This window comes from Rissa tridactyla, chromosome 12 (assembly GCF_028500815.1).
Source record: "Rissa tridactyla isolate bRisTri1 chromosome 12, bRisTri1.patW.cur.20221130, whole genome shotgun sequence".
NCBI lineage: Eukaryota > Metazoa > Chordata > Aves > Charadriiformes > Laridae > Rissa > Rissa tridactyla.
In genome coordinates, this window is record NC_071477.1 from 2429420 (window position 1) to 2455347 (window position 25928).

Below are 25928 nucleotides of genomic sequence, written 5' to 3' on the forward strand. Positions count from 1 at the left end.
ACATTGCCTCCCTGCAGCCTGCCGGCGTGTCCTATCACTCCAGCAGGAACCAGGGATGCTGCCAGGTGAGCCCAGTGCCAGGACAGGGCTCCCTCACCTGCACTGCCCGCTGTCCACATCGCAGCCTGGCTCCGTCAGCTCCTGCACACCGGGCCGAGAGCAATTGCAGTCCTCGCAGCCGATGAGGGGGTGGCAGCCGAAGGTCTGGGGCTCGCAGACAACACACTCTGGCTTCAGGGTATGCGGAGGGCAGATGCACTGCCCCGTCACTTCATCGCAGAGACGTGTCCCGCAGTCGCAGGCTGGAAGGGGCAGAAAAGGGGCTGCGTTTGGGGGAGCAAGACCCAGGGGAGCATGAGGCAATGGACGCAGAGCTCAACTGCTCTGCGGGCAGCTGGGCTGTCTTCATGCAAGTGAAGCCATTGCAGGGCTGGAAAATGCAGCCATTTCCCAGATCAGCCTCAGCCCTGTAAGAGGCAAAAGAGCAAGTGCTGGGAAAGCAAAGTGGGAGACAGGACAACTCACGCCTACAGTTGGGGAAGCCCCAGTAGCCGGTGGCACAGCGGGAGCACTCTCGCCCGATGACGTTGGACTTGCAGGGACACTGCCCGCCGAAGGGCTCGCACTGGCTGCCCCGCGCCCCTGCCTCGTGGCACCGGCAGGGCTGGGCCCCGTTGTTGTAGAAGAGGGAGAGCGAGATGGCAGAGTCACGGCAGAACCTCGACGATGTGCTGGGGCTGTAAGGGAAGGCAGGAGGAGTCACCGCGCTGCGCACCCCCACAGCTTCCTCACCACCCCAAAATCCAGCAGGATTTCCTGCAGCAACGGGTACTGGCTTAGTGGGAGGCAGAGCCCTGTGACACCGAGATCCCCCAAATACCCACAGGTTTGGTCGTTAGATCAGGAAAGCCTTAACCAGATCCCTCCCCTGCCACACTGAAAGGAATGGGTTTTTGCTCCTTAAGGGGTGTGCAGCCTGTGGACAAGTGGAGAAGCCCCCCAAAGTCAAGGGTCTCACTTGATGTAGAAGCTGTTGACACCACAGCTGCTGATGAAATCATAGGACTTGTCCAGGGGTTCCTCCTGCAGGTACTGAGAGCTGTAGCTGTCCTCAGGCACCACCAGAATGTAATCCTGCAAAGCAAGGACAAGATGGGTGAGACAGGCTCCTTAGCTGAGCCAGCCAAATGCAGTCCAAAATGAGCTCACTCAGAAGTCCAAACGCGCCCTTAACTTCTCATCAGCTCCTCCCTTGCTGGGACAGAACATAACAAAGTGCCCAAGCACTGGAAAGACCAGGGGCTGCCTCTCTATTTGGGTCTATCCATCAGGTTCCATCTAATCTAATGGTCCACATGAGCATCAGATTAGATGGTGGGTCAGGAGTGGCGCAAATTCACTGATGTAAAAAAAGGCAGAATACCTGAAAAGGGCAGCCCTGGCTGTGCTTCAGCAGAGAGGCAGGCAGTCACTGCCACCTTAAACTTCTAGACATAAAGGCACCTGGGTTCCAATTCTCTCTTTCAGCCATTTACCCAAATTTTGGTCAATCTTCTAGTCCTGTTGCCTGAGAATAACAATGGCTACCTGCTCCCATGATGAGACCTGCCTGGACAGTGGTATGCAGGTGCAAAATATTGCTGGGGCAGGAATAAGGCTTATTCTGGATTATCACAAGCTATGTATGCAAAGCAACCGATGCAATTTCTGCCTTGTTTTGGGATCAAAACCACACAGTGAAGGATAACCATCATATACAGGTGCTGTCTCTGTGAATTCTGCCCTCAATTCTACACCACCAAGGCTAGAGATCGCAACTTTCTAGGATAGTTCAGAAACTGAGCGATGGTGGGAAACATCCCCGCGGTCACACAGTGACAAAAATCCTTCAGGACAAAGTACAGCTCCACTGGAGCCGTGCGGCTGGAGCCCGGTACCGCAGGCCCCAGGAGCTTCCCGGAGAGAGACTCACCAGCCACAGCCGCTTGCCCTCTGGAACTCGAACAACCACAGTCAGATCATTATCGGTAACGTCCAGGACAATCTGGTCCTCAGAAACTACCAGGCTCCGGCACCCGTAGCCATGGGGGCAGAAAGGAGCAGTGGTCTGTCCTGAAAAGACAACAAACCTATTGGTCCCATATTTCCCTTGGAGTCCCCATCACACCCTCCCGGTCTGGAACAGATAAGTCTGTCTTGTTTCATCTTTGCACTCCTCAGTGAGCCCACAGTTTTCCTCTGGCACCCATTCCAAGGCTTCTGCCTAATGGCAGCTTCCCCCAGGCCCCGGCTCTTCTCACCTTGCCAGATGCGCCCACCGTTGATTAACACTTCCACAGGGAAGCTGGGATGGCTGGGCTGGTAGTAATGCAGGATGAAAGCGTAGCGTCCCAGGGTCTGGATCCGACTGTTAAACACAACAGCAGCCTGGCCCAAAATGGGAGAACAAAGAGAGAAAAAAACATATCTGACACCTGCACTCACAACTGGGATATTTTTTTATTATTGCACAAATTGTGCTCTTGTTGCACAACTGCCAGGTCTTGAGACTTTTGGTGAATCAACCCCCCCATGTCTCCACACTCCCCCCTCTAACGGTGCCACCTGCAAAGCTTTTCCTGGGAGCCCAGAGAACCAAGCAGGGATGGATGGAGCTAAGAGAGGAGAGTCCAGGGGAATTACAGGTTCAGGGATAAATTAATGTCCAGATTAAATTCTGAAAATCCTAATTGCTAAAGCTGCTCAATAGAGAAGGAAAATTTCTCTGTGCCCCAGGTGTCCGGTGTCACAGCACCAGCAAACCAGCCCAGCCCGCACCCATGCCACTACCTGTGGTGGCTGCAGGAGGATGAGCTCTGCAGCGGGGTCCATTGCCGTGGGAGGCCGAGGGGCAGGTTCCACCGGGACCCCAGCTGGAGCCACATGGACGGCCTGAGCCAGGGGGACATCAGGGGCGATGGGCAGAGCCTGAGCCCCCTCCAAAACAATCGACTGGGAAAGCTTCAGGAACCTCGAGGGAACACAGGAGCTGCTGCAAAACAAGGAGAAAACGGCATGTAAGGATCTGAGTCAAAGAAAGAGAGAGGCTATGGGGGTCCTGGCAGGACAAGCACGGCCTGTAACACGCGGCAGATTACAAAGCATGCCTGCCGAGGGACAGCTTTCTACCAGGGTCCCTGGGGCTCTGGGACACAGGCTCAGCAGGAAGAACAGGAACCCTCCACAGGCTAATTCCGGTGCAAATATTTATTCAAAGTGGTGTCAAAAATTTTTATACAGCGAGTGTCTCTTGCTGTATGTGAGCATGCACAGGAAAGCCTCATCAGGCTGATGCTTGAGTGCCTGCCACAGGAGGCAGTGCGGTGTTCAGAGAAAGGACGAGCAGCCTGACTTCCAGCCCTCACTCCATCGCTGCCTGCTCGGTGGACATGGGCAAGGTGCTCTACCTCAGCCACAGATTTCTTTCTGCTGTGTCAAGAACTGAAAGGACTCCAAACTTGAGGGAAGTGAGGGAAGCAACTGCTTTTGGAAACAGCCACGTTCATGCTAAAACCCCGAGGGACCCGAGACTCTTACCTGTTGGATGAGAACGTGCCATGGACGCTGATACAATGCACCTTTGGCTCGATGAACTCCATGGTGAACTCTGCAGCGGGTATGAGGTACACTTTGTGCTGCCGCACGGGAAAGAGAGAGACGCCCGGTTACATGACAGCCTCTGCCACGGGAAGCCCACGGCAGTTTTTGTGCCCACCAGTGATCAGGTTGACCACAACAAGCACCTCCGTATCAGACACTTCAGCTAATGCATGGCAGGTCACACCTCTGTTCACTGCCCCTTCTTCCTTGGCACAAGCATTTAGGACTCCCACATATTTATGGGATTCTTCTATTCTTAACTAAGCAACTATGAATGCCTTCAAGGTAAAATAGGAAAAGGCACTGCCAAACTCCCGCAGGGCTCCCTCTGCAAAGAGCAGCTTCTTCTCCCCATGTTCTCCCAAATCCCAGTCCCACGATCTACTTCAAAACACACCACTGGCCACATTCTCCACCTTGGACTGCTCATGATGTAGACTAAGATCTAGTATCCAGGCGAAACGGGACTAGAAAACCCTTCTACAGGCTAGGTATAGCTCCTGCCTCTCCTCCTCCAACCCGCCAACAGAGCTGCCCCTGCAGGGAGCCTTACCAGGAAGAAGTCAGCCAGATCAGAGGTGAACTGAATGGTGGCCTCTGAGGTAAGTTCAAAAGTTGCCATGCGGCTCTGGGAATCTACAGCAATCCCACGACAAAGGAAACTGTAAGAGGAACACAGATTTTGAAGCTAGCCTTGAGCAGGGTCATGACCCATTTCTTGTCTTGCCAACTATATGTCCTGAAGGTATTTATACAAAGTCCCCGTGAATCTTTTGATGCCTTTTCTGGCAAGTCCTAAGAGTGAAGTTTCCCAAGGACACCCCAGACATTTGTTTCCTATTGCAAAGGTTGCAGTCTGAAGTCAGACACTTCTACAGTAAGGCACAGGGTTTGACCTGCACCAACAGCTTCAATAAACCTGCCTGCAGGCCATTCCCTAAATCAGGGCACCTACCAATCTACCCAGCTGTAAACAGCAGCAACAGATTATCTCCCGGCAGAGGCATTAGAGGACTACGTTGACAGAGGTATGCATTTCCCAGGGATGGCTAATCACTAAAATCCACGTCCAGCTAGGAGGAGTTCGGACATGCACAGCTTAGATGTACAAAGCTGAGGCATTGCTTTGTTCATGTGATAAAGCAGACAAGCTCAACTGGGCAGGGGTCTGTCCTTGCCGTGTCAGGAGAACCCAACCCTTTCTGCTTCTCAGAGATGGCCATACCTGTAGACACACGGGTAGAAGATGAATGTGCCCTGCTGCATGGCCAAGTGCGGTGAGCTCACAGCAACACCCACTGTCTGCAAAGCATTGGTGTTGGCGTACTCCACCACCAGCACGTATTTCCCGGGCTGGGGAACGGGCAGGGACAGCTGGACTTCCACCTGGAGGAGAGAGAGACGACTGAGCAGGGGTCTCCTGTCCCACTGCCCATAGTGAGCGCATGCAGGGTGCCCGTGCTACAAACCAGCCTCCTCTGCTGCTGAGGGGAAAACAGGCCAACTCTTACCACATACCACACGTGTCCTTGCAAGCCCTTTGCATGCGAGACACTGCCTTGAACAACAGGGCGTGCAAGCATACAGCTGCAAGTCTGAGGGGGCAACAGTGGGGTCTACGTGGGCGAAAAGCCCTTTCGGTAACCTGCCCAGGTGCAGATAAAGCACCAGCTGGTGGGAGCAGAGGGATGAGTGCCACAGTGCCCACGCGAGGGATGAAGCAGAAGTGCCACTCACATCACTGCCGCTGCATGTCGCCATCCGTGGATGGGAGGGGGTGAGCTGCTCCGTGGGACACACTCTGGGTAACCGGTTGTCCAGCCTGCACACCGCGTCCACCCCTGGCACAGCAGGGAAACCATCCACAGACAGGTACTTATACAAGAGGCAGCTAAAATCATTAAGAAAAAAAATTGCAAAGTACAGTTGTTACAACCTGATTCTAAGAGTCAAGAGCACCTGTGCAGCCCGATCCCAGACGATTTGCAAAAGGCTTTGGTCCAACATGAGGGTTCCACTGCCCAAAGGAGCATGTCTGGTTCGTGTGGAGCCGGAGATTGTGTACTATAGGACCAGTGAGGGCAGTAACAAAAACAAGCTTCCTCCCTCGCAATGTGCTTTATTCCAGGGACCACTGCTATAGTGGACAACTGGTGTCCAGAGCCCAACCAGCCTTCTGGCCAACATGGACAGAGAGCTCCTGGCAGAGCAAGCAGAGGCACTGAGATGCTCTAAGCACTACCAGACTCCGCTCATTCATTTTAACTAGTCCAGCAAGACCTAAGTCATTGTAGCCATTTTCCAGGACTGTTGACTGACATACAACCCAGCACTGGGAACCCAGCCTAGCAGAGGAGAGGGCTATGGTCTTACGGGATGAGCTGGCCCTCCAGGGTCCATGAGAACACACAGACTGACTGTGCCATGGATGACGCAATCTATGTGTTGGTGCAGGTTCAGCAGGCTTTATCAACCATAGCAAAGTGCTCCATTAAGAAGGTTTACTGCACCCAGACCCTCACAGAGAGCGGGCTGTACATATTTTTTAACGCCAGGACAAGAGGAGCTGAGTAGGTCTCACAGAGCACAAAGATATGGAGAATCCTTACTTCTGGGTTGCTTGTTCAGGAGCTGGCTGGTAGGTACATGGCTCCGTCACCTTTAGTTGCAGTATTGGAGCTTCATAGTATGAGCTGGGTAGCAAAACCAGATAGTCCTAGAAGCAGAGATGGGAGAGTTGGTTATGTTTGAGACGCTTCCCCCTGAGGGGCTGCTGAAGCCCCCTGTGGTGGATGGAGCACGGGGGCCGGTCCTTACCAGCAGCACACCCTCTGCTTCAACAACCAGAGACCAAGTGTTAGGGTTGAGTACGAAGGGCTCCCCAAAGCTGTTCTGGGGGACGGTGACAAAGGCTGGCTCCGTGCTGGGAGCAAAGACAATCTGCTTGGTCTGCTCTGTACCTGGAGCGGGAGGGATAAGAGGCTGTGAAGGGACTGGGATGGAAAACCTGGAGCTGCAAATAGGAGGCTACGCTCAGGAAAGCAGCTCTGTAGTGCAGCGGGGAGTCCCAGGCTCCTGCTCTCTCGACGCTGCCGTAGCAGATGCACCACAATCCCACACTGTCCCGTAAGAAAGGCATCCATTCTGAATCTGCTCAGTAGCTTAATGGGAGAAAAAAAACCAAATCACTGCAATCCTTAATGCTAATCCACAGCTGTCAGCGTGCTCTGCATCCCTGGACTGCAAAGCACGAAGTACTGCACGCCAGGGAGCGTTTTGCCAGCTAGAGAAGGAAGGAACTCATCTGTGAAGAATTTATTCTGAGACAGACAAAAAGAATTGCCCAGATACGTTCTTCCTGAGGGATATTCTGACCCCAGCTCCACAGGTGAGATACCCATCTTCTGGCAAACTCTCAGACCCCCAAGCTGTGCTCCTGTCTTTCCTGCCAGCCACAGACTCTGCACCCGAGATTTAGACATTAATTTTAACTGACAGGACAGAACGGGTTTAAGGCCTGATCCTGCTGCTGTTGAACAGCTCTGTGGCTCAGCAGACACAGTCCCATAACCTTTGAATTCATTAACTTTGGATGCAATAATGACACAGCACCTCAAAGCAGCCTGTCCGCCTGTCTAGCCGTCTCAGGAGCGTTTTGAAGAGCGCAGGTGAGAGGGATTCACTGAGTACGGCTGCTCGGTGAGCAGACGAGATGAGGAAGGAAGCGGGGAATGTGGCACGCTGACTGTCCTTGTGTGGTACATGGACATCAAGGCATAATGCAGAGGGCAAGAAGCTAAAGCAAAGGCTTGTGCTACTGCTGGGATGGGGCAGCCCCCTCCCATGCGTGCTGGCGCTGCGGCATGCCTGGCGTCAGCTGGGGACGAGCCCTCGCTTTCTCAGACGGGACGCAGAGGTGCGGATGCAAGGAATGAAGAGATTTCCCTGAACAGGCAATGGAGTTTCACATCCCTTTGAGATGATACACAACTCAAACTGAGATGGCTTCTGGAGGGGGGGTGGGAGAAACCGGTTCTGCAAATCATATACTCGGAAAAGGCTTCCCTTTTTGCAAGCCACATCTTCCAACTTATCTTCTTCCCAGGCTGCTTGTCCTTTACCATGTGAAGCCCAGGCCACCCGGGCAGAAGGTGGCTCAGCATTTCTGGAGCCGATCTGGCCTACGAAGGAAGCTGCCCTCCCGGATCCCGTTGCTGCTGTGTCCGTCTGGCAACTTGCCTTCAGCACTATTAAAAATCACACGTTGCTCCTGAGCAAGGAGGGAAGCACATTATAAGGCAAACGAGCTCTGCTGCTGGGAAGGACAGATTAAATACTTCCTGACCTGTGGCGGGATCCTAAAGCAGAAGCACGGCTCATGCTTCCCTTGTCTTTCTGCCGCGTAACACGACTGGCCATAAAAATAACCAGCTATTTTTCTCCTCAAAAAAAAGTAGAAAAATAATATCTTGGCATTTCAACTCACTAAAGGTAGAACACCTTCTATGTCAATTCAAGACAGAGGAGAGAACTTGACCCACTGAAAAATTAGGTAGCTGGTGTCGACAGCCTTGTGCTGTGCATGTATGATCTGGAAGAAGAGCTTCAGCAGCACGATGTGGCTGTAGCATCAGAAGGGGTAAAACAATCAGCCACTCGCTAGGGCAGTTGCGTGGCCTCAGGTCTGTCCCCATGCAGTCTTGCTCATATTCATTCCCAGAATATTTGCTGTCCAGGTCTCTAGGCTTGTTCAGCCTTCTTTTGGTGGCTCTTCTTCTTCTCCAGCAGCTCATGGCTTGATGAGAAGACATTGCACCAGAGTGCAATGCCTATATAACATGTGCAATTCCATGCCACTTCCAAACCCCACGCCACGTGTGGAACCAGCAGCCTGGTCTGGGAGAAGCACAAGGCAAGGGCAGGACTGCCACGTGAGGGCACCTGTGAAATAAAACCATCTCCATCTGCCACAGTTTGGATCCAGTTTGGTTTTGTGGAGTTCTGCCTGGGGCACCAGGGTGATCTTGTCCCGCGCTGAGAAGGCTGTATGGAATCCCACAGCAGCCTTGTCTCACACCAGCCTGGCTGCTAACAGTCCTCAGTGCGCGGCCGCAGGACCGGGGGCCACCTTGCTGCTGCTTTGTTAAATAAGGGGGGCTGCAAACTCATATCAGCCTTTCAATTGGAAGGGCAGAACTAATGGGATAAAGCCATATGGAAGCGTCTTCTGGAAAGGATGATGCAGAAGGCTGCCTGGGATGGGGAGGAGGTGGCGATGGTGCAGGGGAGCAGAGCAGTCTGGGATCCTTACCTCTCCTTCGTGGCTGATAAGCTGTAATTTTGCCATACACAGTGGCCCCTCCTGAATTAATATACCTCAGGATGACATGGAACAGATAGAGCTCTGCCTCCTTCACGTCTACAGTGACTCTGATTTTATTCTGCAAAAAGCAAAAAAGCACACGGGGCACACATCACTGGGGGGCCAGCTCCTGGTCGCTCACCCGCTCTGCAGGAGAGCCTCACCCGCCTGCCTACCTGCCTGCCTGCCTGCCTGCTTCTCTTCCCCCTCCCTCGACATCCCCTGGCACGGCTCTGGCCGGCCACCTGAGATGATGGGCACACCTGGGATGGGCACAGCTGGGGCAGGAGAAGGGGCAGAGGAGCAGTGTCGCAGCGTGGGATGCTCTGAGTTAGTCTAGAAGTGAAAAATGCACTTACAGTTGCCACAAACATTAAACTTTCCTTCCTCAACGACCGAGACCCTCCCTTCCACACTGGCGGGCCCCCGGCTGACGTAGCGGAAGACGAGGCGGAAGAGGTCGGGGGAGGTCACATTGAGAGTCACCACTACCTTGGGCTGGTGGGAGAGAGAAAGGGGAGAGAAGCAGAGCACACCTTCAATTACCTCCACCGCCGACAGCTATCAGCCCAAGCGCAGCCGCTCGGCTCACTGCTCCCAAAGCAACATGCCATAGCGCAAGGAGGAGACAAGCACACCTGCCCACTGCACAGTCACGGCATGGGCGCCTCGCGACGCCGTCCCTTCGGGGCCAGCCACCCAGCGAGCAACCTGTCTGCGGGAAGGGGGTGGAAAGGCTCTGCCCACATCTGGAAGATGCTCTGGCCCAGCAGGGTGGTTCGGCTATCCCTGGGGCACACGCCATGCCAGAGGAAAGGCTTTGAGAACTTCTTGCTTTTGTTATCGGCATGTTGCTTTTGGGCTTTGTGCTGTAACCAGCCAGCAGATACTAAGCGCTGAAGCCCCTGCCCTTGTGTTTAGAGGGCTCTGCCCAGATGCCTACAGAGGAAGATGTAAATTGAGATGGTGCCTCGCCCTCGGAAACCTGCAATGCTAAGGACTGGTGGTACTAAGGGGGTGTGCCACTGGTGGGGGCGTCAGCCCTCCACCTGCCTGGACCATGTTCAGGAAGACCTCAGTTAAGCAGATGCTTGAGTCCGACCCAGATCTAAGCACATGCTTAAACACCCTCCTGCCTTCAGGGCAAAGCAGGCGTCTGCCCAGGGAGACTCCTAATGAGGGCTCTGTGTTCCTCAAAGCTCCAGTTACACCATCTTCCCTCTGGAGAGCAAACTGGAAGGATCTTGCAGAGACCAAACTACAGGTGAGACCTGCCAGCAGAAAGCCACGTGCTAGCCCTTCTATCAAGGCCTATTTCTATCTCAGATGCCAACACTGGATGCAAAACAAAAGCCATGAGCTTGGGCATGAGCTCCATCCTTAAGCTTTAAGGCTGGGGTTTTCTCCAAAGGAGCCTCCAGAAATTTGTTGCTTAGCTCCTATGTACAAATTCAACGGGAAATGACTAACACACTAGGCCCTTCTGTTATTTCACCTAAGCATGAAAAAAGTGAAGAAAATTGAAGGTACCACACCAGAATAAGGTACACTTTACATGGGACAAGACTGTCAGAGAATCGCTGCCCTGCACCCCGTCCCCAAACACACACACAGGCGACACTTCTGCAGGGGCCATGCAGAAGAAGAATCCACCAAGGAGAAAAAAGGGTCAACAGATGAAATGGCTTCGCTTACAGGGCTTAGACAACTCCAGGTTAGTGTAAACCATCGTTACAGCAAACCATCTAACAGCAAGAGCGGAGGCAGAACGGTAACAAGAGGTCCAAGCTGAACATGGCAGCTAAGGAGGAGCTAATTTATTTTTGGAAAAGGGAGGGAAGGTTATGCAGAGAGTTGCAGGAAAGAGCAGAGTCAGATGAAAGAGCCGCAAGAAAACCCAGAGACAGTGTTTATAGACATCCCTGTAAGTAATCACCAAGCTACCACCTTTGTCTAACCGGATTAGGATGTCAGGGGATTCCCAATTTAGGATCTTTCCCCTCATCAGTCTATGCTGTCCCCAGCCCCGCAGGAAGTATCTGTGCAAACAGGCTATATATACACTGTGCTGTTTATGTTGGCCATCATGTGACTTGGGGGGTTTGAAAAGCACTTGGGGCGAAAAGTGTGTGCCAAAAGCACGTCTGTCCTCCACCGGCCGCATCCTCCCCAGGGGGAGCCGGGCTGGGATGGAGGCACCAGGCGTACCTGGATGGAGGACATCTGTGCGTATCCTCGCCAGCTGAAGCCCTCAAACTCCAGGGGGTTGTAGCCAAAGCGCACAGCCCGGCCGGCCGGCGTGGTGCCTTCCTCCAGCTCGAATTTCAAGTGGTGAAGATCAGGGAAATAATGGTCCCGTGCGGGTCTGGGGAAGAGAGGGAGCACCGTTACCTGCCAGGCTATCTGGAGGGAGAGGCAATAGGACACCTCTGCCAGGCACGCGGCTGATGCAGCAGCAGCCCAGATGATGAGGTCCCCATCCTCACAGTCGCCAAGGTCACCTTTCCCGAGGGAGCGAACAGGAGGTGCAGCACCCCAAGGTGCATCTCCCGTTAGCAGCTTACTGGGTGCAGGTGGGGCCACGTGTGCTCTGCCGGCAGCGACAAGCTCCACTCCGCTCCTCGCAGGATGGCCCCAGCGACCCGCCGACGTCGCACCGGCAGCCTGCGGGCAGGAAGCGCCTGTTTACATTCCCGCCGCACTAACGAGCTCCTGGTCACTAATCAAAGGCGCGCCCCAGCGGGCGGGGAGGCTGGGGCCCTATTTTTATTCCATTGTATCCGTTTTCATATTGGCCCCAGCCCACTTGGATCAGCTCCTCTTCCACCTCAGCACTGAGCTATTTCCAGACGGCTGCAAGAGGAACAAGGTCTGCAAACCCTCAGGCACAGCCCTGCCGCCAGCCGCAGCCTTGCTCCCTCTTCCCAGCCCTGCCAGGACCGTGTGGGCTGGCTGAGAGCTGCCAGATCTCCTCCTTTCCCTCTTCTTCCCATGGGCACGATGGAGAGCAGCCAACCCCAACACATCCATGCCCACTTGCTCCCAACAGGAAGGAGTAGAGCTGCAAGGACATGGTCAATTAATGGTTAAAACCCAACAGTTTCTGGCACCCCAGGGGGCACCTTTCCTGGCCTTTCATTCCGCAACCCGATGGATCTGTGCCCAACAGTGGCAAAAGCACGAACTCAGGTCTCCAGATCCACAGCAAGACCCAGTCCCCGCTCTGGGGCATGGTATGATCAAAAGCAAGAGGTGGGACATCTCCTGCCCCTTCTCTTCAAGAGCTGCTTGTCGCCCCTCTCCTTGACACAACACATCACGACAGGGACTCACCTTGACAGCCAAAGTAATTTGCGTTCTGCATATTGAAGTAGCCGTCTTTGCACGTTGAGCAGAACTGGCTGCAGATGTTGGGTTTGCAGAAACACTGCCCGTCGCCCTAGGAGAGAGCAGGCATGGAAGCTCATTCCCTCCCATCGCTCGTTAGGGCTAAGCTGTTTCTCAGTTATTTGGGTCTTAGTCTGAGACGCTGGAGAAGCATTTTGAGTTTCATACTCTACATTGCTTCCTGCGCGTGGGTGGGCCAGATAAGGGCCAGATAAATTAAATTATCCAACAATACAGGCAAACAAAAATCCAGGCATCCTGGGCCAGACCCAGAAATATTTAGGTGCCTAATTTATGACAGGTCTTAATCCTATGTTCTCAAGCAAACCCAGATTGTGGTGCAACGTTCGAGAGCTCAGCATCAGGACAGGCGTCTCCGGCAGCTGCTGGGAGAGACGGAGCTGAAACGCTCCCAACACAGGACACACTCGGGGTGCTGGGAGGCAGAGAGGAGCAAACCCACCTGCTGGCACTCCGCGATTCCGCTGATGGTGCCCCTGGTATCACACTTACAGCCTGGAGAGAGGAAGATGAACAAGAAAGCCAGAAGATCAATCAGCCTCTGAGAAGAAGCCCGATGGAGGACAGTACCCAGCACACCAGAGGACACCGTCTGGGATAAGAGGAGCTGAGAACTGGTCAAGTAGAGGGCAGGGCTGCACAAGGGCTCTCTTTTCATTTTGGACAGTTAGTGTTGAGGCCACAACTACCAAAGACATTTGCCTTTTCTGCACATTTGGCCATGAAAAATTAAGTATGCGGTCTGCAGGGAGGGCTGAGAATGACACAACTCATTGCATGAGCCCTGTGTTTTATCCCAAGCAAAAAGCTGCAAGGCTCCAGCCTTACCCCTCCTCCAAGCAGGGGTTACTCAGACCACTCCAGCTCTGACATGTCACTTCAGGGTGAAGAAGAATGGAAGGGCATCACTTCCATCCAGCAGTGATGGTCCCTGCTGGCTTGGGTTTGGGTCTTGCACCACTACAGCACAGAGGGGACTTTTTGGGGCTGTGTAAATGCCATTTCCTTACTTATGCAGCCGTAGGGGTTCTCTGGAGTCAGGTTCCAGTACAAGGGCTTGCATCTGTCGCAAGCTGGGCCTTCAACGTACGTCCGACACGTGCAGGACCCCTGGGGAGAGGGATGGGGAGAAAAGAGCAAGTGAGAATTTGCAGCGCGGTGGCTGAACGTGGTGTGTGCTACTCCGGTGTGGGTAATGGCTGCTTTCAGGCTGTGCTTAAGAAAGGACTTGGCCCAGAGTGAGTAACGGGGATCACACAGGAAAGACCTGCAGGGGTTGGTGGTTCATTTGATACTCACCGGGGCCAGTGAGGGATCTGCAGTCACCAACCCTGCTGGGTTACAGGAGCCCACTAGAAAAGAGAGGCACAAGGAGGCGTTGATGAAGAGACAGCTCACGCCCCAGCTGTTCCTAAAGGGGGTTATTTCCTCCTTACAAAGCTCTTGGGGGATGATAAGCCCATTCCAACCCAACCTATTCTATGATTTACCAGCACCGTACCACTATGCCCCAAGACACTGGAGATCCCCCCATCAGGGAGGAGAAGGAGGGTACCTTCGCAGTGTGGAAATCCGTAGGCGCCCGGCACGCAGCTATCGCAGTGCAGCCCCGTCACTTTGGGGCGGCAGCTGCACTGCCCCGTTTCCTGGTGGCAGGTGCTATGCAGGGAGCCCTCCCGCGAGCACTGGCACGCTGCAAGAGAGGGGACAGCAACTGCTGGAGCTGCAGGACACAGCGACTCCCGCGTTCAACCCTTCCCACCAGCAACCTCTTTGTCTGCCTGACCTTCATCACCACCAAAGCAGCCAGAAACACGGGTTATAAATAACATACACGCTCATTCTTTGCTTTTGGTTAAAGACTTCCCAGCTTTTTAGAAAAACAATAGAAGCTGCAATGTTTATCACACCTATTCACATACATTTATGCATGTTTTGGGACAGGGGGAGAAGTTTTGTTTATGGAAAGGGGAATGTGTGATCTCAATCCCCAAAAGGTCAGCAACCAGTGACAGATCAGACCCTACAAAAGCCCGTTTTGCATCCAAGCACCCAAGAGCTGCTTTTGGCCATCAGGGTGCCTTGCGGACGTTGTGTGCGAGCAGCAGGCCGACACCACAGCAATGGCACTGCCGGCAGCGGAGGGCAAGGGCAGGGCAACGGCTCTGCGGCTTCCTGCACGCCTTGCCTCCTGCGAACGCACGCAGCCATCCTGCTGCCCTATCGCATCAAAGGTCAGCGAGCTGCCCATGCCCTCCTCGCCCAGCCAGCATTCCTCAAATCCCTGCCAAAGGGGACGTTTTGGGCTGACACCCCCAGACTGGCTAACAGCAAAACATTGTCCGTAAAACAACAGATTTAAAAAAAAATAAAATCAGGTTCCCCTCTTCTTTCCTTGCTGTGACTCCCCTACAGTTCTGCAATTTGGACGCTGCTTTATGAGGAAAAAAAAAAAAAAGAAAAAAGTAGTGACTACTGAACTCCTGTGAGACCATTTCATCTGTGCCTCCCGCCTCTTCAAAGGCATATTGCCGGCATCAGCGTTTGCGAGCAGCGCTCTGCCAGCTGGCCACGGCTCAGGCGTCTACATTTAGTGTGGTGCAAGAGGGCGATGATGCTCTTTTGTTGCTTCAGGGAAATTGTATCGCAGATTATTTTTTAATGAGCAGTAAATTCTTGCTGGGAGACATCAGAGTACATCTGGCTTCCAGTCGGACTGCCGACAGGGAGGGAGATGGGGACACTCTGCCCAGAGCTGGGGAGAGCTATTCAGGGCTATTCATCTGGGGCCACAGGCACCTGCCACAGGCATTGCTCAGCCCTGGCACCCGCAGCTCTGCTCCAGGAGCGATGCAGTGCCCGGGGAAGCGGACGCAAAGCTCCCACCATGCCAGCAGACACCTTGAATTCGGGGCTGACATGGAACCCCAAATCCCGATCCTCGTTGTTCACCCTGTTGTACAACCACCCTCCCGTTGGTTTCAGCACAGTTGCTTCTCCCGTGCAATGGCATGAACCAAGGTGGAGTGAGCCCCGAAGAGCCAGGACGTGTCACGTGAGCCACATCCGAGCATCTCATGGCACCAGGGTATAATCTGAACATGTGGTTTGAGACTTTGCTTACCCCACTCGGAGCCCTGCTCTCTCTGGCTGCAGGCACTCGAGCCTGAGGACAGGCAGATGCAATTCAGCACATGTTTTATGTGCATCTGCACACAACGCTTTCGGAAAGAGAGTCTGAACCACAGCTGCTCCCCAAGCCGTACTCTGTAGGTCTGTTTCTTAATAGGTTGTGTCCTGGTCTAGATTAAGCGGCCATATGTGCAGACTGGGGTTTTTTTCCAAACCAAGCAGGCAGACCCAAGCTCCTGCTGTCAGCGACAGTGAATGAACTGGGGGAGACAAACCACACGGCCTTTGGGGAAGCATTTCTTCAAAATGTTTATACTCGTTACAGTGCGTGCCTGTCAGATGAGATAGCCAGGTGAACTGTGCACAGGAAAACTGATTCTTGCTGCAAGAGCCAACTATATTCATATACAACCCTGGGAGACGGGCTAGGAAAAGGAAAGCCATTACAAAGCCAGCAGCAGCAACTATTCCCTTCCCTCCCCTGAGGCCCGACGGTGGTTACTCACGTGTGCAGCTGGGGTACCCATAGAAGCCCAGGGCACACTGGTTGCAGGTGTGTCCCGCAAAATTCACGTGGCATCGGCACTGGCCAGCTGGGCTGCAGTTGTTGTCCACCGCACCCCGGGAGTCGCAGGAGCAAGCTGTAAGAGCAGGACTCTCAATAGTCTGATGAAACGCATGTTCCGTGGCCAACTTCTGCTGGTCTGAACTGTCATTCAGCCCCATAGGAATTAGCCATTTCCCTCAGAACTAAATTAATTTCTTAATCCCCTGGAAAGACAGGCAATATTTTCAGCTAGAGTCATGGCCCTACCAGGAAAATGACACTGAGGGTTTTTTACAGCCCATTCAATGTTTCTCAGCAGTTTAGTAGGTTAATGCACTAAAAAGACAGACAAAAAAAGCCGTAGGCTGAGACAGCAGGTCACAGCAGGGTTGTCATGAGGAAGTGTGACCGATAAAAACTGCTTTGTCTTCCAGGCTTTGGCATGATCCACGATCTCCAGAACAAGTCTACCAAATTCACAGTGCAAACCACATGGGTTTTGATTTTGAGAGACACCAAAGTCTTGCAAAAATAGGCATGTTTTTCAGAAGGTGACAGGCCAGCAGGAACTGGACGTTCAGGTCCTTACCGTAGCAGTGGGGGTAGGAGTGGTGCCCAGGACTGCACTGCTCGCACCGCGGCCCAGCAAACTCGGGTCTGCAGAAACACCTCCCAGCGGAGTCGCAGCCTCCCGGCAGCGTCCCGACCACGCTGCAGCCGCACACTGCAACAGAGAGAAAGCGTTTGCTTTGTACGGGGAGCATGGGGCAAGGCTCATGGCAATATGTTTTTTTTCCTGAGGTTCTCAGATAGGCATTTATGTGATGCTCTAAGCATTCAAACTGTCGATCTCTGCTCATTGCATATACCCTCTAAAACACCCACAAACCCCTTCCCAGTCCTCCTTCAAAACCCTGCCAGAAGACTCTGGCTTTGTGCGGACCCAGCCAGGCCCAGGGAGGACAGATACGCACGCTGGCACAGAGGGTAGTTGAAGTAGCCGGGAGCGCACTGGTTACACAAGTGCCCTTCAAATCCCGTTCGACACAGACATTGCCCTGTCTCGCTGTCACAGGTGCCATCATACTGACCGGGGCCGGAGCACTGGCAGGCTGGAAAGCAACAAGGGCACCAGTAAATAAACAGCTTCTTCGTCTTGCCCATTCCTAGGAAAGGAACTGGAGCATCTGTTCCTCTGGGCTAGAAATGCAGTCACTGGAGAAACCACGTGGGACACAGCTGACAGCAAACATGCCTGGCCCATAGCTCACATCCACGGGGAATTTCTCAAGAGCCCCCCCAGAAGCCGGGAGGATGCTGGAGGGTCAGGGCTGGGTGGAAAATACCAGCAAAAGTCATGGGAATTTGTCACTTAAAAGTGGGGCTGGAGAATTCCTCCTCCCCAGCACGAGTGGAAGACGGGGAGAGGCACGCTCCTCCCCAGCAGGGAGGCGATCAGGGCGAGCTTGGGGCCGCTAACCCCGAGTCACTCACGCTGGCAGCTGGGGCCATAGTGGCCTGGGGCGCACTGGTCACAGTGTGTTCCCTGGAAGTTGGGTTTGCAGACGCACATCCCCACCCGAGGGTCTTTGCGACAGGCGTTGCCTTCTGTGCCACCGGCGTAGCAATCGCAGTCTGGAGCAGGGACACACAACAAACACCACCAGACATGGCTGTCAGTTGATCTATGCTGCTGGGCAAGGTCCCATAAGGACAGGGAAGGAGTTGCCATGAGAGGCAACAGCACCAGCATTTGCCTCCTAATTAACCTTCGTAGAAACACATGCAAATGTTTTAACCAAACCCTGCTCGGGCGACCAGCACGCCTGGCTCGTGGGGTCACAGGGCGGCTGGGAGACCTCAGCACCGTGCTGCCGTGCAAGGTGGGCAGCAGGGCCATGCACAGAGCAGGCAAATGCTGCCTGCACAAACCCAGACAGAGCTGATTCGGTGCAGCATCGCCCAAGAGCTGTGTGGGAATAACCAGAGCGGGGTTTGGGCTTTCTCTCTGGTCACTCCATGATCAGCTGCACCCAAGACCTTCGTGCTGCCAGGGCAGGTGGGTGCTGTGAGTGAGCAGTGCTGAGACCCTCGGCCAGCCCTGCCTTCACCCACAGCAATAGCGTGGGGTGCTGGGCTGGGAGAGGGAACGGCAAAAATCATCCAAGAACCAGAGGGAGGGGGAGGTGGGGAAACGAGAAGGGAAGTGAGAAATTCCAGCTCAGGAAAAAAAAAACCTTTTTGGAAGATACAGAAGGAAGGAAAAGGTTATCTGGAGCACACTGGGGAGCATGAGACAGGGGAGGATTCGGTGGGAAAAGCGACCAAAAAAAAGCAGAAGGGAGGAGATGAACCCAGAGGAACAAGCATCAGAGAGGAGGGAGGCGGAGGGGAGCAGGGATGAAGGCACGAGTGAGCTTTGAAAACAGGGAAAGCCACAAAGAGCAAGTGGCTGGCTGTGCGCGCTCCCCAGGCGCCCGCAGCAGGGCAGGGGACCCGCTGTGCTGCCCAGCAGATGGAACACGCAGGGCATGTAGGTGTGGCAGAAGGACAGGCTTGTATCTACCCCGAAGACAGATGGGGGGTTTCTTACAGGGAGGCCAGAAGGAATGTCCCCACATGGCCTGGACACCAGTCAAAACACACAATCGCACGGCCACTCTGGGCTAGAGTTTTCCTGTCTATAAAAAGGGGATCATAAAACTTCCTTTCCCCCACCCCTCAGCTGCCTCCTCTCTCAGACCCACTCTGTGTTAGGGCTGTCTCTTACAAGGTACGTGCCTAGTAAGCTGAAGATGTGACCTTGCATTGGGTGGTGAGATATAACAGCAATAAAGCATGGTGATTGCCAAAGCAGCAAGGAAAATTGCACTGCTTACTTATTATCTGTCCCGCAGGGAGCACCTGTTCTCCAGTATCGTTGTGAGCAAAAGCTGGAACAGCTACGCAGAGAAAGAGACATTGCACAGGTCATCACACACGCTCAAAGAAATCCTGTCGGGATATCAATGGGTTGGCAGTCCCAAAGCTGAACAGGCCGAATGAAAACGTTAAACGTGGAACGAAGTGCAGAATCCCACTAAACAAAGATCCATTACAACAATTTTTAAACCTGCACTCTGGAAAGATGTCTTTCACAGAAAGTGAGAGATGAGACACCAGCCAAATGGACTCCAGGGAGCCAGGTCCAGCCCAGCTCAGCTCTGGTCCAGCTTCCTCCGAAGCCAAAAGCAGGCTTGTCCCCACCTGCAGGAACTCTTCCTGGGACAGGAGTGCCATGTGGCATGGGGAGAAGGCACCTGGAGAGCTGCCCCAACTGGAGCTGTTGGCCCATCCTGCCCACGCTGGGTCTGTGCGGTCCCAGACCCGGCCACCCCACGGCCCTGCAGCCCCCACTTACGGTAGCAGTGGGGGAAGTTGAGGTATCCCTCGGCACAGGCATCACAGTGCTCCCCGGTGTAATTGGGCTTGCAGTAACAGCGGCCAGTGAGGTCCTCGCAGGTGCCATCGGTGAAGTCAGACTCACAGTTACAGCCTGCAGAGAGGGACAAGCCGGTGGTGGTTGTCACTAACCGACAGTCGCTTGGCCAGCCACGAGTACCACAGAAGCATCACCGTGATACAGAGCCTCTATAAGACACCCCGCCATCTGCTGTAAATTCTCTCCAAAACTAAAAAGTGCAATTTTGCCTCTTCAAAAGGGGTCTGGCTTAGACGAACTGCTGCCACTGCGCTTGTCCCACTGCAGGGACCCAAGTAAAGCAGCACAGCCCCAGTTTGCTTCTCCAGGAGATCCCAGTTTCCCTGGAGAGGTGGCAGTGGCACACTGCAGCGAGGACACGGTCCAGAACAGCCGATGTGTCACAGCGACCAGACCGAGCTGGGCTCCCCGGCATTACAGATATAGCCCACTGCTGCTTAGAAATCCCTGTCTTGGCGTGTGGAGAACAATGGCCTGCAAGTGCCAGCTGAAAGGGCACAGAGATGACAGCTAAGACCGGACTGCCCTGCAGGCAACAGCAGGCCTTTTTACATCAACAATGCTTTTTTGGTTCATTCCAGCCATAGAACGAGCCACCATTTCTGATTTCACAGATTCTGCAGACACACATACTGTCTGCAGGCACACACACATTTCCATGGGCAATGCCAGCTGCAGCAGGAACCACCCACATGGCCACATCCCTTACAGCGCTGGGCTCCCTACATCAGAAAAATCTCTCAGCCCAGTCCTTCAGACCACCCTCCCCAGCATCATCAAGTCCGAGCAGGCATCTACAGCCTGCAGAGGAAATCACACTCACGATAGCAAATGTATGGAGAGTCGATCGGGTGGTCAGGGGACCGGTAGTATCCTGGGATGCACCTCTCACAGTTAATGCCAGTGGTGTGATGCTGAAAGACAGTGGGTTACAGGGGCATCAGTTCCTCTGCCCGCAGGATTCATGTTCATCGGCCAGATTTATTAACAGCTTCAGGGGCCAGAGGGAGCAATTCAGAAGTGTCCACACACAGAAGACCTAAATCTGCTCAAAATTCCACATACACCGATTTGAAAACAAAGCATTTCCTGCACGCTGTGTATTCTCCCGTAAGGCCAGTCTGACCTTCAGGTTCATATCCGACCTCAAGCCCATTGCACTTACTTCAGATGGGAAAATGTCCTGAGCACTTTGTGTTAGGACCAGAGCAATCTGTTTCCTCCCAGCAAGAAAGCACAGATGAAAGTTTCATGCTACTGCATGAAACCAGCTCATGGTCACCTTGGAAGAGCTACTTTCCCACTTTAATTGGGAACTTCAGAGACTGAGATTGGCATTTTGGTGATCAGAAGAGATCCAGATGGCGGCACCCGAGCCCTGCAAACTAGGCAGGGACTTCCCAATGTGTTCAGCACCAACCTGTCCCTCCCAGTGCTCAGTGCCTCAGCAGAGCTCACCCTAAAGCATCGGAAAGGTAATGGTACTACCCAGGGGACAGACAGGAACCCAAGTGCTGTGTTCATTACTGGTGCACACCCCTTTAAACTGCTGCAAAGAGACTAACTTTCCAGCAAGAAACCTAATTAAGATAACGGAGGGTGCGTGAGGGGTTGGCGGAGCTGCCAGCAGGGCTGAACTCCAGGCTGACAGCGGAAACAAACACAAAAATCTTTTCCGCAGGAGCTCTTCAGGCCTACCTGACAGTCAATGCAAACACCTCCCCCTTCAAACTTGTCTTCACGACTTTTGCTGGCTTTGTGGCGATCCACCTCTGGGTCGTAGTAGCAGTCGTAGGCATGGCCATTGCAATTGCAAGCTGAAAACACAAAAAGAGGTTAGCTAAGCCACCGGCCCATGGAGGTCCTTCAGTCACCAGCTGGATCTCAAGATATGAACTCTTCCTCGTGGGTTTGACACTGGATGGGTTACTTTTCAACGAGGAAAGACGCTTGAATGCATCTGGGGGATTACACGATCACCCAAGCTCCCAGAAGTCTTCCAGTTCAAACGCGCAGCAGCAGCAACTCTTTCGCAAAGTCTAGTCTAGTCTGCAACTGGAGAAACGCAGCAGGCACAAAATCAGAAGTAAAATATGTGCAGGCATGTATAGACGAGAAAAAGAAATTACCCAACTTTAGGGCCTCAGGTAGTCTGGTTTAGAGGGCAACATTCTTGCCGCTCTTATCCCATCCGGGCTGGAGGTGAGCTGTAAAGTTCAGCACCCGGCGAGGGTGCTCTTTACAAACCCACAGGACTAAGATCCAACTGTCCTTTGCCGCCCTGTGTTTATAAGAGATGGTGTGATGTAGCTGTGCTCCGTGCTCTGCATTCCCAGTGCAGCATAAATTCCACTGTCGGCATTTACTAAAGGTTTCGCTAGACAAATAAAGATGTCCTGTATGTAAACACATCCAAACGCAATTCATCTTGGAGACAGAATTGAGCAACGAGTCTTGCCTGCGTGAACCCTTGGACACAGAGGAGGAACTGGAACGTAAGCAGAATCAAAGTCCCGTACCGACCTAGTGGGCCTCCCTGTGCGAGCCTCGACTGAACCCGATTCACCGCTGTGCAAATTGTCCTCTCACAGTGCCACTGATCTCCACTTCACCCAGTGCCACACACCATAAACCCCCCCATTCCAGTGAATGGCTTCTCTGCACTGCGCCATCAAGGGGCTGGCGAAGCACGGTCTAGCTGGGCTTTGCAAAACAGCTGGAAAAGGAAGGGAAAACCCAACTTCAACTTACGCTGGCATTCGTTTGCGCTGTCGGCAGTGGCGGGCTTCCACGGGAACTGGTTGAAGCCGGGGCAGCAGCGATCGCAGGACCCGCCGCAGGTGTTGTGCTGGCAGTCACACTGCAGCCTGCAAGGGAGAGGAAGGAGGTACAGCCAAACCAGCGGCGATGACAGGGATGTGTGGGATGGGGACCCACCACATAACCCTGCTGTGCATAACTATCACTAGTCAGAGTGACGTTTTTTAACCCAAATATTCTGCAAAAGAGAATTCTAAGGCATTTTTTTTTTAACTTTTGAATTGCTGATTTTTTTTTTCTGAGCCAAACACCAGACTTTGCTCTTCCAGTGCCAGTTTCTTCCTTCCTTCTCCTCCACCATCACTCCCCTTTTCTTCACGGGGAGACAAGGATTGGAGCAAAATCAGTGTGCCACTGCCTAGTCAGCTCTGCAGACAGTAAAACGTGAAGTGGTCGGAGGTGGCAGTGGTAGAAACCTGAGCTGAAGCAAAGGACTTAAGAGGGAGTAGTGTGGTGCAGGGACACGACGTCCCCACCGCTGTGCAGGGGCAGCGTGAAAGGAATAAATAATAGTCCAGAGCTGGAGAGGGATGGGGCCACCCAGGGCCCATCCGTTCCTCCAGGTATACCTGTGCCACAGAGAGGAAGGCCATGAAATTTGAATGAAGTCTCTTAGCAGACGCTGGCGCCACGCTCCCCGTGAAATGCACCTCCTGCTTTTCTCCGCTGGCACAGGCAGGGCTGTGCTGGGTAAACAGGCGGCTCCGGAGGCGCCAGGCAAGAAATCTCGACAGTCGACTGACGGATCTCGTCCCTGCTCAACCGCAACGGTGATTCATTAACATCAGTGACATCATCTCCAAAACTTCCACTTAGCAGAAGGCGATTCCCATCCAACACAAACGCTTTCTGTTGTATTAGACTTATGGATAATACAGCATGTTCTAGCTTTTATCTGTGCAATTACTCATTTCCCCTCAGGGTCGGTCTGCCACTCCCATCTCTCCCTCCTCCAATGCTTTTCCATTCAAAAGCAGTGTTTAAAAATAAACGTAATTTTTTAAAACATTAGAAACAAATGGAGTAGTCATTCTTGGTGAAACGCAGGAGTGCAGACACGCGCTTGCATGCGGGCAGTGAGCTGAGTGTCATGGTTTTCACCTACATGTATTTTTAAGATGTGGGACCTGCAAGTGTATGTATAGCGAACAGCCAGACAGAGGCAGCAGCATGGGACAAGTGAACTCATTTTACTGAAATACGGGATGATCTGAAAGTTTGGAAGAACGCGGGCAGGATCTGCACTCAGCAGGCGCTCCTCCCCTTGCAGGTACCCTGAAATGCTTGGCTGCCGTCAGCTCTTTGAGCACTTGTGATGCCTCATCCCTACCCGCGTTCCCAGGCTGGGCTGCAGCTGGCAGAGTCCAGGCACAAAACCGAGCCCCGGAGAGGTTGGCTGGAGCCTAGGTGACAGAAATGAGCCCTGAAACATTCACCGGGAACTCTGTTCTCCCCATGTTTTGAGCCAAGGGGGAGACTCAGTGAGGGGCAAACCTCGGCCACGTCACCCGCAGACCTCTCACCTGGCTGACTACCACTCAGCACTGCCAAGGAAACACAATTTTATGGGTTTTTTCCATGGCAGCAGCTGGAGATCAAGATTAACATCCATATGCACATGTGTGGAGAAAGATGGTCACTGAATCAGGGAACTTCGAAACCCACTGAGCAGTGTTAATCTCCCTGGCTGGAGGACGTGACTCCGGCCACGCACCCCGGCTCTTTAACGTTCGAAGTGTTTGAATCGCACTGGTTCCGTTCCCAGAATGCAAAAAGGTGGCACTCAATGAGCAAAGATGCACATTTCAGATGGAGAAGGAGCTATTTATTTAGTCTCTGCTGTCCAGACTTAGCAATGACCTCTCCGAGAGCTCATCTATCACAGCAGCTTTACCGTACCTTGTGCCGAGTCCATGCTGCTAATGAATTATGGACAAATGTGCATAAGCTACAATATTTACATGTTTCATTGATTGAATATATACAAGGAAGAAGAGGGAGCGGCTGTGTTCACATAGCACATATTTCCTGGTCCTCCTGCTGTAAAAAAATAAAACCACAGTCTTCCCACTGGAACTGACGCTCAATAACAGTTTCCAGGGAGCAGCTGTGTCGGAGCCGAGAGTGGTACACAAGCACTACAGCATCTGGATTTAGCCAGGACATCCGAGTAGCACAACCAAGAAAAAAAAAAAGCCCCTTCCTCTAACTGCTTCTGACTGTACCAAGGGGAAACCACCTGCAAAAGGGACTCACGGTCAGCACAAATCTACCAGCACATATGGTGCTTTCCCTTACAGAATGGGAAAGAGCAAGCTAGTGAACAGGATCCAGCAGGAAAGCATCCTTGATCTCCTGTTGATCCACTTCTGAGCAGCCAGGCTGCTGTTGTCTTGCTGGTTGTCTTCAGCATCAGGCACAGAAGCAGCAGCTGGACGCTCTGGTTGGCTCCTCTCTTGCTTGTGGCATCCGTGATGGGGCAGTGAACCCACGGAAACAGTTGCTCTTATCAGACAGATGCCGAGCTCTTGCAGGGTTCTCCTGAGCTCACATCAACAGCAGCCGCGTGTTAACACATGATTCCTGTCTGAGCTCTCCGTCTGCAACGTGCCAGGTCCCCGCTGATGCTTATCTCACTGCTCACAGGGTTTGCCAGCAGAAAGGTTTGTGCCTGATCCTGCTGGTGTTCACCTTTAACCAGGAGAACTTTCCTTCCCCTCTGCTTAATTCAGGCCATTTGCTCTTGAGGCAAAGACAGACAGTCGTGAAAAGTGCAAAGGACCCTTGAGGAGGCTCTATCTGCCCACACGCTGTAGCCGCTGCACATACACGCTCACACGGGGACCAGACGTGCTGCCAACTTCACACAGCTGGATGTGCAGCCTCCGTAACTTGGCACTTCAAAGAAGCTTTCCAAAGCTGGATAAACATCATCATTTATGGCCAGGAAGTCAGCTCACGAACATGCTCCATCACGTCCTAAAGTCTTTGCCAAGATTTCTTGCTCACCTCAACTCTATCAAAGTGCTCATCCCGCCTTTCTGGGCAACTGGCTCAAGAAACACAGGCATGTGTAGAAGAGAGAAGTTAAAATGAGAAGCGGAGACCTCCCAGACAGGCTGAGACACAACTGGGATTTTTAATAGGGCTGGGCCAATTCACATTCCTTGTCTCCCTCTATTTGCATTTCCTTGCCCTGTTGCTGTCACACGTCAGCATCTGAAGCGGCAGGACATGTGCAGAGGGACACACCGCAGCTCCTGCTCAGACGGGTCACACATTCGGAATAAATGATATATTTCTCACAGCTGGGGCCCATGACATGAAGGGACATTGTGTCCAAGTCCCACCTGCCTCTACAAAGCCTCTTGTCATGCAGCGTTATGGCAGGTATCGCCGTGCTGGCTCCGTGCTCCGTCAGGGCAGGAGGGCTGGGACGACCGCCCAGCAGTGCCCGCTTCGGTGGGAAGGCTGGACACAGCTGCTGCTGGAGCCTTGGAGAATGGCAGCGTTTCACCGATTACTCATTTTCTCGACTG

The 25928-nt window shown here is 53.2% G+C and overlaps 1 protein-coding gene across 4 annotated transcripts in view; it reads right to left on the minus strand.

Annotated features, from left to right (window-relative positions):
• Positions 1 to 25928, minus strand: part of LAMA5 (laminin subunit alpha 5) — a 93205-nt gene that overhangs the window by 20273 nt on the left and 47004 nt on the right. For 2 of the 4 annotated variants that reach the window (XM_054218271.1, XM_054218268.1), the window contains exons 7-35: positions 22321 to 22436; positions 21268 to 21386; positions 20393 to 20483; positions 19489 to 19623; positions 18968 to 19030; positions 17583 to 17723; positions 17063 to 17200; positions 16678 to 16812; positions 16048 to 16182; positions 13965 to 14102; positions 13709 to 13761; positions 13420 to 13519; positions 12852 to 12904; positions 12335 to 12440; positions 11566 to 11665; positions 11210 to 11366; positions 9361 to 9499; positions 6457 to 6599; positions 6249 to 6355; positions 5377 to 5530; positions 4865 to 5025; positions 4193 to 4301; positions 3577 to 3674; positions 2830 to 3031; positions 2301 to 2427; positions 1973 to 2112; positions 1019 to 1134; positions 526 to 737; positions 98 to 302 (exon numbers count right to left, since the gene is read on the minus strand). In XM_054218271.1, coding sequence (XP_054074246.1) covers positions 98 to 302; positions 526 to 737; positions 1019 to 1134; positions 1973 to 2112; positions 2301 to 2427; positions 2830 to 3031; positions 3577 to 3674; positions 4193 to 4301; positions 4865 to 5025; positions 5377 to 5530; positions 6249 to 6355; positions 6457 to 6599; positions 9361 to 9499; positions 11210 to 11366; positions 11566 to 11665; positions 12335 to 12440; positions 12852 to 12904; positions 13420 to 13519; positions 13709 to 13761; positions 13965 to 14102; positions 16048 to 16182; positions 16678 to 16812; positions 17063 to 17200; positions 17583 to 17723; positions 18968 to 19030; positions 19489 to 19623; positions 20393 to 20483; positions 21268 to 21386; positions 22321 to 22436 — 3693 coding nt within the window. Of the gene's footprint in view, positions 1 to 97; positions 303 to 525; positions 738 to 1018; positions 1135 to 1972; positions 2113 to 2300; positions 2428 to 2829; positions 3032 to 3576; positions 3675 to 4192; positions 4302 to 4864; positions 5026 to 5376; positions 5531 to 6248; positions 6356 to 6456; positions 6600 to 8950; positions 9081 to 9360; positions 9500 to 11209; positions 11367 to 11565; positions 11666 to 12334; positions 12441 to 12851; positions 12905 to 13419; positions 13520 to 13708; positions 13762 to 13964; positions 14103 to 16047; positions 16183 to 16677; positions 16813 to 17062; positions 17201 to 17582; positions 17724 to 18967; positions 19031 to 19488; positions 19624 to 20392; positions 20484 to 21267; positions 21387 to 22320; positions 22437 to 25928 lie in introns of all 4 variants that reach the window. The other 2 variants (XM_054218270.1, XM_054218269.1) reach the window with 2 other exon arrangements.